Source organism: Macrosteles quadrilineatus, unplaced genomic scaffold (assembly GCF_028750875.1).
Source record: "Macrosteles quadrilineatus isolate MER2022 unplaced genomic scaffold, UCM_ALF_1.0 Scaffold_2__2_contigs__length_208266976, whole genome shotgun sequence".
NCBI classification, from domain to species: domain Eukaryota; kingdom Metazoa; phylum Arthropoda; class Insecta; order Hemiptera; family Cicadellidae; genus Macrosteles; species Macrosteles quadrilineatus.
In genome coordinates this window covers 7,987,542-8,003,185 of record NW_026542595.1, presented here as the reverse complement: position 1 = coordinate 8,003,185, position 15,644 = coordinate 7,987,542, and the positions used below count along the sequence as shown (strand labels likewise).

At 34.2% G+C, this 15,644-nt stretch overlaps 1 protein-coding gene across 4 annotated transcripts in view; it reads left to right on the top strand.

Annotated features, from left to right (window-relative positions):
• The window catches only part of LOC128987366 (protein yippee-like 2), a 119,919-nt gene that overhangs the window by 98,837 nt on the left and 5,438 nt on the right, over positions 1–15,644 (top strand). For all 4 annotated transcript variants that reach the window (XM_054408180.1, XM_054408179.1, XM_054408181.1 and 1 more), the window contains 2 exons: positions 12,649–12,692; positions 13,338–13,446. In XM_054408180.1, coding sequence (XP_054264155.1) covers positions 12,649–12,692; positions 13,338–13,446 — 153 coding nt within the window. The remainder of the gene's footprint in view (positions 1–12,648; positions 12,693–13,337; positions 13,447–15,644) is intronic.

The window sequence follows — 15,644 nt, the reverse complement described above, 5'->3', positions numbered from 1 at the left end:
CTGGATTGCACAACTTTGGGTGGATCAATTATTGACTTTCAAAAAAACCTTGAATTTGACATCCTGTAACATAGTAAATTTAGATAAAGTTTGTTTGAAAACAATGTTTTCTGATGGATTAAGTGATTTAAGAAACACAAAATCTCATCAAAACATGTGGGTGAACATACCTAATTTATTAAGTTTTATCATTAGGAAATACACAGGAAAATATGGACAAGACATTAAAAATATTCTCACACTTAAAGCTCAATAGTCTATTTTCCCATGTCGGATACTAAAGGAAACTCAAGCCTCAACGTCATTCACTGGTGCACTCACCCTATGTCTAGCCTATAGTGATAGAATTTTCTACCAGAACATTTTCATACATTTGAGTAATTAGTCTTTAGTTTACCATCTCAACGTCATTGATTTTGGACATTATCCATTCCATTAGTTTGATTATTACACAGATGATTATTACACTAAGAAACATTAGTGCATTTGGTAACATTCATATTTGACTGCTCTATAACAAACAATTTATGTATACCCCCCCCCTCATCCTCCCTTAAAGATGTGCTGAGGTCCCAAGAGGCTTTGATGCTTTGTGGATTATTGTGCACCCTAGCTAGGGTTGTGGCATTGGAATGTATTTATAAACTAGTTTGAATTGTGAAAGTAATAACACAGCTATATTTTCTAAAACTAACAAGATAAAAATACTTTGTACAAAGCAAATGAGTGATATAGAAATTTTACCTTTTGAACATGCAACTACTGAAAATTGAGCATAATTCGCCAAGCCATTTGACATTGAGGACAAAGGTCCCTTAATAGCTTCACAAAAGACCTGTTGTTGTCAGGGAGGGTCCCATACAGGGAGTGGACATATACAGTAAATAAATTGCTTTGTTTTCTGCAGTAGGTATATCCCATAGTATATATCCCCATTCAAATTTCTTGGTGCAGATTTCATATATTATGTATCGGATTGATTAGATCACGAAAGTGTTTTTTTTTTTTTTTTTTTTTTTTTTTTTTTTAACTTTATTTAATTTACAATCTGTTCAAGTTGAACAATAAGCAAATGATATATATAGTAATACAAAAATAACTTGAAGAACATGAGCTAGTGATTGACCACCGTCAACACTAGCAAACAAAGAGAATTTTGATAACACTTAGCCGAATCTGAATGGTAGGTCCAATATCGTATGTCGCTTCAGTCTGTAAATGGTGTTGTGATTGTCCAATAAATTAAGTGCAAGATGATTTGAATGATTTTCCAATTTTATAATGTATTTTTCACTATATTTTGTAATTTCTTCTTTTACCGTTCGAATTTGAAGATCATTGTGAAGTGTTCTGTTGGTAACAAACCAAGGAGCGTTTACAATTTTACGTAATAATTTTGATTGGTAACGTTGAATAATTTCAATGTTTGAGGTACTTGCTGATCCCCAAAGCTGAATACCATAAGTCCAAATTGGTTTTAAAACTGTTTTGTACAGTAACAATTTATTTTGTGTACTGAGTTTTGATTTAGATCCAAGAAGCCAATTAAGTTTGGTTGTTTTTAAATTTAGATGTTGCCTTTTAGTCCAGATATGTGCCTTCCAATTAAGCTTTGCATCTAAGTGCATGCCCAAGTATTTTATTTCCGTTACTTGAGGGAGGTGAATATTGTTCATGGATACTGGAGGACATGTAGATCACGAAAGTGTGAGAACTTTTTGATACCCAATTAAAGGCTTGATTATACGGTGTAGTGTGCATGATGATAGTAGTAGTGGCTGCTGGTCTGTGAGCAAGACATCAATCTCTGAAATAGCGAGAGCCACTTCCAAATTATCTGCTATGAAACTGTCTCTGTTGTCTCGAGTGATTAATTTCTGATTATGATATGCAAAGTTTGATTTGTTAACTATTAATTTTTATGAACTGTAGGCTACTTGCTGTAGAAATAGTATATTTCATTATTTTACGAGTAGTGTACTGCGAAAGTGTTATTTTCCGATGCACACTCAAGTTCCATGTGTGATGCAAAGCTATGAACACTGGTACACCTAATTTCATGTGCGAGGCGAAACCGGGACAAGAATTTGAGAGCGAGTTTCACTTACAAGACGCAGCCGAAAACGGAAGTTATTGGAGCAAGTGACGGAAAATTATTTTATTTACAAGGTATGAACAATACTTTTCATCACAACGCAATCTCACATAGAATAATAGACCTCAGTCAGATCAAAACTGTAATATTTCCTAATAAACATTATATAACAAAATAAATCAAATGGGTAAAAGAAATCCTTCTTGACAATGTAAACATTCAAGGTTAATGTCCATTGTGCAGTGAAAACACACTATGCTAAAAATACAACAAAACTAGCTTATGTCAATTTTTGTTTACATTTACATCGATGAATGGTAATAACAGCTAAATTTTGAATATAAGAATAAATTGTAAATAAATACTAGCAAGAGGTTGGCAAATAAAAAACTGATCTAAAGGAAAGGAAAATTGAATTCAGAGCAAAGAAAAATCAGCTACCGGTAATTGTTTTTCCATTGCTTTAAATGAGAGCTTGGTAAACAACACAGAGAATTGAGGTACATAAAAACAACATGCTATGGTACAATCTTATGCTTTCAGCTGTAAATAAAAAACCGTTGTGCCGGAAATATACTTGAGATAAGCTAGAGGAAGAGCCTGAGTGGAGAGCACAGTGTGAAATTCTTCTCACACAGGGCATAGGGTGTTACTCCTATATGGGAAACTTGCTATAATGAAAGAAGCGGGCTATATATTTCGGAATTGTGCTAGATCTTAAAACCAACTCATCCGAGAGGTTAATGTAGGAATATGGGAACACTCAGCACTACTCAGCACTAACTCTTTGTAACTGAGCCTTTACAAAACTAACATAACACTTTACTTTTTACTTAAAACTACTTCTGAGTCTTACAAAACATCATCAAAACAGTAGTTATTTGTTCAACCCAGGAACGTGCTGTAGATGTCAATCGTCAGTTCTGAACTATTTCTACTACTTGTTTATAAACAGTTTCAAGTTTATTTGCAGAATAGAAACAGTTTCAAGTTTATTTGCAGAAAGTTTCTGTGTCAAAGACATTTCACTGTTGGCAGTCTTGCACTGTTTAAAATATAATCATAGTGCATTTTTTAGACTGTCACAATTGTTTTTACCAGTTATCCAAAAGTACTTGTAGCTTAAAGAATATAGTTTCATCGATGTTATACTTATATAGCATGGTATGAGTTCCTACCGGTTTTTTAATTTTTTGTTACTAGCAAATTTTACTGCTATTTATTAGTAGTTTTGTGCTTATGGTAAATTATCAGTCTAATATCAAGATATGAGTTTGTATATCGCAAGAGCAAGAAAATAAAGGATGACATGATAACTTTACAGACTTGTGGCTTGTGGGCTATAAACCAAAGTTATTGCTGTCGATACTGTGTGTAGGGTAGGATTTGGGTCAGGGAGTTAAGATAGGTACTCTCATTGATTCCATTGCTTTCAGTACTGAATATTAAACCCTGGATCCTGGATCCAGCCACACAATAGGCCATTTTACTATTAGTCTCCAATATAAATAACACCATAGGTTAACTTGTAGAAATATAATATAAATAACACCATGCGCTTAAAGTGGAAAAAAATAATATATTTGTAATAACATGTTTAATGTAAACAGAGCTGACGTTTTTAAATCCCAATGCATTTAAAATGGAAGATTTTCTTTTTGTTATTTCTCATTTTCTGGTAAATCTTTAGATAATCTGCTATTTTTCCCGACTCCTTGGGGCCAAGACCTTTAATTTGAGCCCTCCCAATAAAATTTAGCGAGCTGTCAAACTATCACAATTTTTATTTTAAAAATTGCTTACAGAATAATATAGATATTCATTGTAGCACATGTTTGTTTTTTTTTTTAAAGAGGTTAGCGACATTAAAGTACCTATTATATTGTAGATTGTCTGTATTGGCGGCCTTTTTTAACCTTGCATTTGCCCATCCACATAGACTAACCGCCCGTGCGTGGATCGTTTACAGCAAAGTAAGGAGTGAGCCGGTACAGTACAAAGGTGAACTGTACTGATAAAATGTTTTCGGCAGTGACCAGGATCCGAACCCATGACATCGCTGCCATGGGCCCGAAGTCCGCAACGCTACCGACTAAGCCACCGACTCACTAGTTGCAACTAATATATTAACAGAAATTAAATTATCCAGCTGTTCATAATGTAAACAATTATGTTCTTCATAAGGATAACATGGTAACTTTAAAAGCCTCTGAGGTGGAGCCCAAAGGACTTTTTCAAAAATGTAAGGCCAGTTTGCAAATCTACACACCTAGACGAACATTTTGGTATATATATCGTGTGGGGTTGAATCTTCAAACAATAAAGCCTTATTGTTCACAAAGTTTCATGTAGCCTATAGATAATATAGATATAAGAATATAGATAGATAGATATTCATTCCTGTTACTGGGAAGCAGCTTATAGACTTCGATAGCCTACACCTAGGGACCTAGAAGATTTGAGCTATTTCTAGTTGGATAATGATGTTGTTACCTATATACAGTTTGTACCAACTTAAATTTGCCTTAAAATTTCAGAGCGAATAATGAAACGCTGGGTTAGTCAAATATTTTTAAACCAATGAATGTTATAATACCCCTGCCGCAGCAGTTGGCTTTATTTGTTACATTGTTGTGTTTTTTTGTATCTTGTTATTACGATTGCACTCTTCTTAAGTTTATAGAAAGGGGCAAATGAATAAATAGATAAAAAATCACATTAATTAAATCTTGAGTATTTTGAATTATATCATTAGTTAACATGTGTTTTGAGACTGTTTATTTTGCTGGAACTAAGGATGTCCTATGTGGTATTACCTTGACCTTGTAGGTCCCTTAGTCTGTGAGGGGTCTAGTAGTCAAGAGGTCAAGTGCAAGTGGAGGTCATTGTTTGAGTGCAACACTGCACAGTCACTAACTAGCTCACAAGTCTTGGGCAATAGCGCTGTGATATGCACAGACTGCAACATGCATAAAAACACTGCCTTTTACAGTATTCTAAGGTTTTGTTTTGAAAAACTTTGTAACTGTGATGTAATTGGCCTAGAGGCTGTTGTAGCATTATTTAATTAAATAAATAAATAATGATTTGTACTAAGAAAAATACAATGAAAGTGATTTTGCCCAAGGGAACTTGTCGAAGGAAGTTGTTACAACCAAAAAGCCTTAAAAAGATAAAAAACCAAATTGGTTTACAATACCGTTTTTATTATATAACTTCATTGTTTGACCAGAATTTAAAAAAAAACACACACAATGCAGCTATTATTTATTGTTAGTCTCGTCATTCGTAAAGAAGTCTTCTCTTCTCAATCACTTTTGTAACTATCTTCCTTTAGTTCCGTATCCTTCAAAGCCACTCCTGCTTCTTTGTATCTGATACACAATAACTTTTTGAAACGCAGACCACGGTCTCACCAATGAACTGGCCTCCCGCATAAGTTAGGCTGCTTTTGTACTTTTATTGTGCTGAATTGAATTGTGATTCGCCACCATATCAGGGGGATTATTACGGACACACGCCAGCTTTGTCTATGGAAGGAGATGTCATTGCTCTCTGCTCTCTTTGTCTTCCATCCTGGAACAAAAGTGAAAGAAGACTTAACATTTATCTTGAGCTATGTACCTTAGTATTCTAATCTTTTAGTTCATATTAATTTTTTATACCGAGCCATGGCTCGGCCCCTCAGTTCTAAGCTATTAACGTACCGTAGATCATGGTAAGTCTTAGACCCAGGATCATGTCCCCAGAGAGACAAAAAATATTCGTTGAAATTGTTGGGTGAGATTTTTAAATATTTATAAAGCTTATTTCCCCAAAAAATTACAAAACGTGTTGATTTATTCACTGTGAACTGTATTTCCTATTGAAACAGGTAGTGATTATTATAACACCTACTGAAACAATATTTTATAGTAAAGTCAAAGTCTCCACTATTCGTGTTTACAAATTAATGTTTTTAAATATAGAGCTATACGATGTCATGCTGTTAATATTGAAAAGGCAAATCCCAATACAAATTAACACATTGTTAAAACATAACAAATTCATGTGGTCCTACTATGAGATCTACACTAATAGCTTTTTCCCTATACGGAAAATCCGCTTAAAATATAGAAATCTTCAAGTTCTTGAATGGTTCTCCTTGTAGAGGAAACTTGTAGATGGGAAACGAGTTAATAGAAGTTGTTTGTAAATTGAGCAACAACAGCAACATCTACTTAACTATAGATCAAATTAATTAACCAATGAAATGCATGAGAATGTATTAGCAAATTTCCCTATAGCCATAGTGATAGTCCATCATCAACACAATTGATTTAATATAAATATATTAAATATTCATTACATACATATTATATTGGTCTCATGGTAAATCTTGGGCCTGGGACCGATTTACTTTTTCATTTTAATGTCCCCAGAGGCCAAAAACACCATTCGGTCAAATTTATACATATATAATTATAAGTGTCCATGAACAACTTGAGTAATCTTTGTCAGATTTTGGTCAAATTCGGCTTGAAGGTGTAAGGCGGGATAAACTTGAATGAACGGGAACCAGCATGATCGGACTATGGGAACAGGGTTTTACGGGGAGTTTTATGGGGTAAAAAATGGTTTTTCTCCTTTTTGACCCTCAAAACACAAAATTTTCCAATTTATCTCTAGACTTTTTCAAAGAGCTTAAAAAACAAATAACTTAGTATATCAAAGTGTTTTTGTACGGTTATTGGTAAAGGATAAAGGATAAAAATTATAAATTTAAAATTCCCATGTTATTCTTATGGAGAATATTGTAAAAATGTTGTAGTTTGCTTGTTTATGGATTTGATCAAACTTGGTAAATTGATTTATTTTATACTAAGCTATTAATATTTTACTATAAAACACACTTTATTAGTTTCCCTGTAGCAGCTTACCAAGGTACTCGTTAAACCTAATGTTTTTTTAAAAATAGATTCAATTGAAAATCAATTCAGGCAGATGGAAATTTGCTTAGTCGGCAGATTTGCTGTGGCGGGGGTGCTTTTTTATATCTGGCAACAAGATATATCATGATAAGCTGATATGGCACAGTAGGGAGGGAGGGAGGGATAGGCTATGGTCCATGGAGCATCACAGGACATGGATACTGTTATCTGAGAAGACAGATTCTGTGTCTGAGTATCAGATAGTGTTGTGCTCACTCAGCTTTTGTGCTGAACTTCTATTCAAATTATAATTGCTAAATTTAAAAATTGTACACTTTTACTGTTCTATACTTGAATTTCAACAAAAGATTTAAAAAGAAAATTCATTATTAGTAGGTTAAACTATATATTTTAGTTGGTGTAATAATATTTATACAAAATCTAGCCCTTCTCACACTCTACTACAAATCCAACTATTCACATCTATACCTATCTAAAATTTCTTGAATTATATTTTTCAGTGCATCTCCTGGTAGTTTTGCAACCTCTTTTAATGATTTTGATGTATTTGATGGATTTTTTAAACATAGAATTAATTGTTTCTGCCAGTCTTTAACAAAATATTAGCCTGTAATGATTTGTCTTGGACTTCACTCAGGTTTCAGTTTGTAGATTACAACAAAATACTGAGTCCAATGAATCGGCACAAGTTCCTAAAGTGTTATTTTGTGTTATTGAAGAATGAAGGATGCACTATAAAGCTGCACTCTTATTAACCTGAGGGGCTTCTTTCTGTTTATGCAACACCCTTACCTTCTATCTTCCGTTTTTCCACAATCACATTATTTTACAATGCATTGTTTTAAATTAATGAAGTAGGGTGAAGAGGTATATTTAGTAGTTTAATTGTACCTTCAAGATAAATATTAATTTCTGTTGAAAAGTATGTTATATTTCTATTAAAATTTCTTGATTTAGCATTAAGTTTCTGGGCTATGTGTTTACTTCTAGAGTATTTTCTCTTTTTCCATGAAATTGTAATATGAATATCAAACTTCTATGTCAAAATAAACCTTCTGGTTTAGCGAAGTGCCATTATTATTGGCTTATGAATAATATGCCATAATATTATTTGTAAGTTAATGATGGGAATATAAAAACCACTTATATCATGAGTTAGTTAGATCCACACCACCCTGAAAAAAAACTAAAAGACTTTTATTAAATTTAATTAAAGCTTTAAAAGAATGTTTATGTAGTTAGTTGAAAAGTGAAATACAGTATCCTAATTTACATTTAAAAAATCTTGCATTTCAATCAGTGGCGTAGCAAGGTTGGGGGCGCCCTGGAGCAGAAATTGCCTAACTGCCCCCTCTCCCAAACACCAAACATTACAGTAGGCCTACAGATATACTAGGTGTGCAATGCAGTTGTCTGCTTGCAATATTGAGCGGAGCAAGCATATTAATAAAAACTTTTTTAAGTCAATGCTACGTCTGTTATACACAATAATTGGGATGTCTACTTACTGTATCCAAAGTCAATGCTAAATCTAGTTCACGTAAATGAGACGACTCCTGGCCGAAACCTTATTCAATGGTACATTTGGAATGTCTACTTGCAGAACCCAAAGGTAATGCTTCATTTGTTCATACGTAAAGGGGATGTATACTTACAGTATCCAAATTCAATGGTCATTTTGGTTCACGTAAATAAGATGTCTCTTTGCAGTATCCAGTGTCAATGGTGCATTTATATCACGTAAACGGGATGTCTAGTCCACTTGCAGTATCCAAAGTCAATGGTACAATTGGTTTACGTAAATGAGATGTCTACTCTCAGTATCTAAAGTCAATGGTCTTTCGGTTCTCATAAATTAAATGTCTACTTGAATTATCTAATGCCAATGGCACATTTGGTTCAAGTAAATGGAATGTCTACTTGCAGTATTCAAAGTCAATGGTACATTTGGTTCACATAAAAGAGATTTCTCCTCACCGAATCCTAATTCAATGGTACGTATGGTTCACATAAATATTGCAATGTCTACTAGCAGGACCCAAAGGTGCTACATCTGTTATATGTAAAGGGTATGTCTTCTTACAGTATCCAAAGTCAATGGTTCATCCAGTTCTCATAAATTAAATGTCTACTTGAAGTATCTAATGTCAATGGCACATTTGGTTCACGTAAATGAGATGTAGAATATGGTTTACTTTACTTTGCCTAAAATGATCCTGTTTTAGTCGTCAAACACGACAGCTGTTTCGTGCTACAATGAGCACATCTTCAAAGTGAAGAAACCAAGAAGAAATTCTTCACTTTGAAGATGTGCTCATTGTAGCACGAAACAGCTGTCGTGTTTGACGACTAAAACAGGATCATTTTAGGCAAGGTAAAGTAAACCATATTCTGCTAATTTTAATGATCCAGAGGCTATCCATCATGTAAATGAGATGTCTACTTGCAGTATCAAAGTCAACAGTTCATCTGGTTTACATAAATTAAATGTCTACTTGCAGTATCCAAAGTCAATGTCCAGGGCCGGATTTCCCAATAGGCCCGGTAGGCCCGGGCCTATGGGCGCGAGCGCCCAGAGGGCGCAAGGCCGAGAGGAATTTTTTTTTAATATCTAAAAATACCCCCGCCGCAGCAAACCTGCAGACTAAGCGAATTTCCATTAACCTGATTGGATTTACACTAAAATGCCTTCATGAAAATAGCACATTTATTTCCTATTTAAATAAAATTAGTTTAACGAGTACTTAGGTTTGCTGCAACAGGGAGGGTAAAAAAGATTTTTTGTATAAAATGATAATAGTTTAGTAAGAAATAAAAGTATTTTCCAAAATCAATCAAAATATTTTCATAAACAAGCAAACTACAACAGTTGACTTATTCTCCATAAGAATAACATGGGAATTTTAAAATTAAAATTTTTTTGAATTTTCTCCGTAACAATTAAGCGCATAATAACGCTTCAATGTACTAAATTATTTGTTTTTTTAAGCTCTACAAAATGGTTTAAAAAGAAATTGTGAAATTTTTTGTTTTTAGGGTCAAAAATGGGAAAACCCTATTTTTACCCCATAAAACCCCCCATAAACCCCCGTTCCCATAGTCCGATCATGCTGGTTCGCGAACTCGTTCAAGTCTATCCCGCCTTACACCTTCAAACCAAATTTTATCAAAATCGGACAAAAATTACTCAAGTTATGGACACATATATATATATATATATCTCTATATATAGATATATAAAAATTTGAACGAATGGTGTTTTTGGCCTCTGGGGACATCAAAATGAAAAAGTAAATCGGTCCCGGGCTTAGGTCTTACCATGAGACCTACGGTAATAGCTACTTCCCTATAGGGAAATTCGCTAATAAAAATAAATAGTCAAGTTGTTAAAGAAAAACTCTAGCTAATAAAGCATTCTGATTCTGAAGTTCATAGGAAGAAATAATTGTTAGAAGATTTAAACTATTTTTCAGAATTACGCATCAATTTCGTTACAACATTGGTAACGAACATTGGTAACGAACATTGGTACGGGAGTAGGTTGTAGGGATGTTGACGAGCGCCCGAGCGGTATGCATCGTGTTGCCACTGCACTGCCACTAGCTGGCCTTGCACTACTGATCTGAGTGATTAGGGGTGCATGCGTGCTAGACACTGTTACACCAAACACAAAAAACAAATAACTCACAAAACAAAAGTTATTGACTAATCTTTTGATTAGTTTACAACAATCTGCAAGATCAAGTTAAAATATATAATACGTTGCATTGTATATTTAAAAAAAATATTTATTTATCTTTAAAATTAACGAAAAAATATTAATCTCAGTTTGCAAAAAGATTTCAACAAACTCAATACCCTCCAAAGCACCATTAATCCTGTAATTTTCTCCTCAGACCTAAGGATCGATATGGTTGGCCGGAATATTGCTCTGTTTTGCTTTGGAAATATAACCTAGATGCAGTACTACCATAGATTAAATATAACTCAAGTCGACTTCCTATCACATTGTAAATTCAATTTTTTTTCATGTCTAGTTCACGTTGGTGACACTGGACGTTAGTTTTGACGTTGTTTCTATTATTTTAGGGTTAGTTCTATGATGTGTGTTTTAATTTCTTGTAATATTACCAGGAGTGTCTTAAAAGTGTTTAAGACGGCATTTTGTTAAGGCTAAACGAGTCAATTCTTCAAAAAACTTGCAATGATAAAATTCCGACGAGGAGTGGTAAGTTATTCAAGCAATTAACTTAGGCCTATGGGTATGTTATCTGTGACCAGACTAGGGGGCGGAAAATTATTTGGGCCTAGGGGCGCCAAAATGCTAAATCCGACCCTGTCAATGTCTCTGTTTCTTGTAAATGGGATATCTATACTTCCAGTATCTAAAGTCGATAATTGCTGTATCCAAAGTTAATGATATATTTGGTTTACATAATTTGGAATCCCTCTTGCAGTATTCAAAGTAAATTGTTCATCTGGTTCGCGTAAATGAAAAATGTCTCCTTGTAATATCAAAAGATAATGGTTCATAATCCTTATTGGTTATACATTTTGTAGCAAATAATGCTCAACGTTATCAATCTGATTGTTCTTCCCTTTTGTTCTCTACTTTGCAATGTGCTAGTTAAAATGATTTATTAATAAACATATGTTACAACTCTTGTTAACATTTTTATTGTTATCTTGCAAATGCTGTCATGGCAACCAATTAACCCATAAGGCCCATGTTAAATTTCTAAAAGTTAAATTCACATAGGGAAAAGCCCTGTGGGCCGATTTGTACCATTTCAGATTTATACCTTCCCATGGTTGGTTACTATGACTGTGCTAAATTTTGTGCAGATCGTTTCAACCGTTCAGGAGGAGTATTTGTAAAACAAAAGCAGGAGTGTTGTATAAGAGCTTCGCTTCGATCTGCTCGATAATATATTGTTGCAGGCTTATGGGATCTAGATAATAAAACGATGGCGATTTCACAATAACTATTTATTAACACTAATATTCTTTAAATACAGTAATTATAAGCAATCACCTAACTAACCTAGCTAAGCCTATCTAGTTTCTAAATTACAGTGGAACCTTGATAAGAAGACCCTCGATAGCAAAGTCACCCTTGATAACAAGTGTAATTTAAAACCCCTTAAAATTATTTTACCCCTAATCTCATGTTATTAAAAACTTCGATAAGAAGTCAACCTTGATAACAAGTCTTATTTTACAATCCCCATGAGAGTCTTGTTATCAAGGTTCTACTGTGCAATATTTCTACTTACATTAATTAATTGCAGCTAAGTTACAGGGTTTATCACTTAAAACAACAACGCTTTGCTCTACTCTGTTACTAACTGTCACTGTCACTGTTACTAACTGTCACTGACACACGTAGATATATAATCTGACTGACACTGGTCTGTCTCTGTCACTTACACTGACTACCGAGCGTCGCATATAATATAGCAGGGGCTGCAGACTCTACTCACCAACCGCTGAAACTTTTTAAAATTTTAATTAATTTTTTTTTAAACCAAAAGCAGTTTTCTTTATTAAATGGAAATTTAACAGAAAAATTGCTTGGTCTTAATTTTTATTAGTGGTAATTTTTACCCTTCTCTGTTTCAGTCCTTTCAAGGGAGTCAAGGGAGAGCTTATCTCTTCAATAGTGTGTAAGTAAATCACATGTTTATCTTATAATTCTATATGTACAGAATATTACAGGATGTATGTACAGGTGCTTCGTCATAAATAAAATTGTCCTTATACAAGTCGCTTCTTTCATTCTAGGTTATACATACATTTAAAAATTGTTAACTATGTAAAAATATAGACTATGTTTATAAATACTAAGTAATAAAATTCAACAGTTTAATATACTAAAAGAAAAATTGAACAGCAATTGTAACAGAGGATAAAACTAGGCTTACAACTATTTAACATGGTCTTAATTAACATTTGAGTATCCAGGTTTTAAAGCTGATTTTTTCCCAGCCAGTGCTATAGTAAGTAGGGACCCAAGACTATCTTATCATATTTCAAAATCATTCAAAAAGTTGTCAACTTTGTAATAGGCCTTTCTAATCAACAAGCTTTCAACCTTCTCTGAAAATTGTGTTGGGTTGAGGGTATATTGACTATATTGACCAGACTCATAAATTTTACAAGTCCTATAAATCATTTTATAGTAAATTGAATAGAATAACTTATTGTTGCATCATTTTATTTGAAGGGTAAAGCTCTTCTGATTTGATATATTGAATGTAAATTTAAAAATATTATATTGATGATCCTAATTATGGTTGTTAATGTTGCAGAGTCAACGTAGGTTGCGGACCTGCAGAAGAGAGAGTGTTGCTCACAGGTCTACATGCAGTCGCTGACATCTACTGCGAATGCTGTAAGACTACTCTCGGCTGGAAATATGTAAGTATGCTGCTCTCATCAGTAACATGTAACATACAGGTTGCTGAAAAACAGATTAAGCGGTCCGACTCACATAGTACTCTGGCTGTAGAGGGTGAAGCCGTACACTATGGTCTTGTTTTCATCAGCCTCTCATACCGTTTCAGGCGTCATCATGATTTAAACTGGATAACATCAAGGTTATGGTGTGTGTGCATTTTGTTAAACAAAATGTTAGAGATTTGTAACACAAAAAGCTTTTTGTTGGAAGTTTTGTATTCCTTGCAACAATGCTGTTCCTAATGCAAACACAATCAATACAACTGTGGGTGAAAAAGAGGGTCCGTACGAGTAATGTTATTACATTAGGATTGTTTTGTAGAATATTGACAAGAATTTTAAAATTGTCGTTCCGTTTTAATCCATTTAAAATTATGATGGCCCAAGAATCAAAAGAATGAAATTATGACAAATCCATAATCTTTTGCCACCAAATGTTTTGGGAGTAATATGTGCAAGCGTTTGACAAACATCTTGGTAACTGCTCAATTTCTGCTCTGAACAACTCAACACTTTCCGCTGTTGTTAAAAAGTTTTATCGCTTAATTCCAACTTTCTAACCAAATATTTTTTGTTTGGACTAGGAACAGGGTCTTTGCGTGGAACAAATACCCCCAGCACAAAGCTCTTTAGGTTGCAATCACCGACATGTTACTTTTTTAAATAGTCTCACACAGCATAACCTCAACGCTGTCCAGTCCAAATTGTGATGCCGACTGAAACATTGTGAGTGGCTGATGGAAACAAGACCAATAGTGTCCGCATTCACCCTCTATAGGCCTAGCTGGAGTACTGTGAGAGTCAAACTGCTTCGTCTTTTTTTCTCATAGTGTAAATAAAGAGCCTAGATAAAATAACGATCATTGATTCCATCATTGTATCACTACTAGAAATTAGAGGTTTATACATGTGGGAGAGGTTCAGGGGACTTGTTTGCCTGTCTTTATCTCTAAAGCTTTCCAGTTCTATAAAAATGTATAAAACATTTTATACTGATACTTTGTATGTATGTAAATGGCTGAAATCTAATTGAGGGACAGGCCTAGATCTAACACGCCAGACTGTTGAATTTACACATAGGCCTACTGTTAATGTGGTAGATCTGACCAATGAATTTTGCTAACAGGAGACAGCACTGTAGTTGGAGGATTCAAAGTTGGCCTTGGTTAAGTCTTGATTGCAACTCATGAGGAGTTGACCTGTTTGTGGCAGAGCTTAGCGGGGAGGATCCACAATTGGGTGGATTTTCTGATCAGAGATTTTGCTACATTTGACTTGTTCTAACTATGTGTTTATCCACAGAGAACTTGTCTTGTAAATCTGTAATTTGTGTTCATACAATGAAAAAAAACATGTAATGAAGAAGCGCTGGGGTTCAAAGGGTCAAAAGCTTTGAGGTTTTATGTTTACAGTAGGAAACTTAACAGTTTGATGAGGTTAAATATTACCTCGGGTCGGGAAAAAAAGTCGACCTTCGGGACTATGGCCAAATATTGGTTAAATATAAAATTTATTTGGAAAGTAAACAGGGCAAACCCGTAAGCACAAAAATAAACTGAAAATAGCCCTTGGTCACAGAGAAATTGTGAGCGTCTCCTGCAGTTGTGGTGAAATTGTGGACATCTTCTGTTATTGGGGAGACATCTTCAACGTTTCCTGCGGTCCAGAGAAATAGAAAATATCTTTCTTGGATGCGAAGACATTATCTTCATCTTCCGCAATTGTGGCAATATCATGAACAACTCTTGCCGTCGGTGAGAAATTGTGGATATCTTTCCTCGATGAGATCTCATCATCGTCTTCATCGATCATGGCATAATCGTGATTTTCGATTGTGCAATCTTCGCAGATGCTTTCGGCAACCACAATGATAAAAGTTCAACTCAAAATTTAAGTCCCCTATCAGATTGGTAATATTCATTTTTAAATTTAAAAAAATGCCCTTAAGGCTTCCAGGCTGGGGCTTCGGCAACCACCGCTAGAGAGAACAAAAATTTTAAAGAAACTACAGCTAAACTTTTATTCCCGTTAATTATTTTGATTGAACTCATTCATTTTAAATGCTGGTATGAAAAAACAAAACCTGTATAGTATTTTTCGTTACACTACTCTTGTTTTATTGTTCTTCCCAGCTCCCATGCATGGATTTAGTCTGAAAA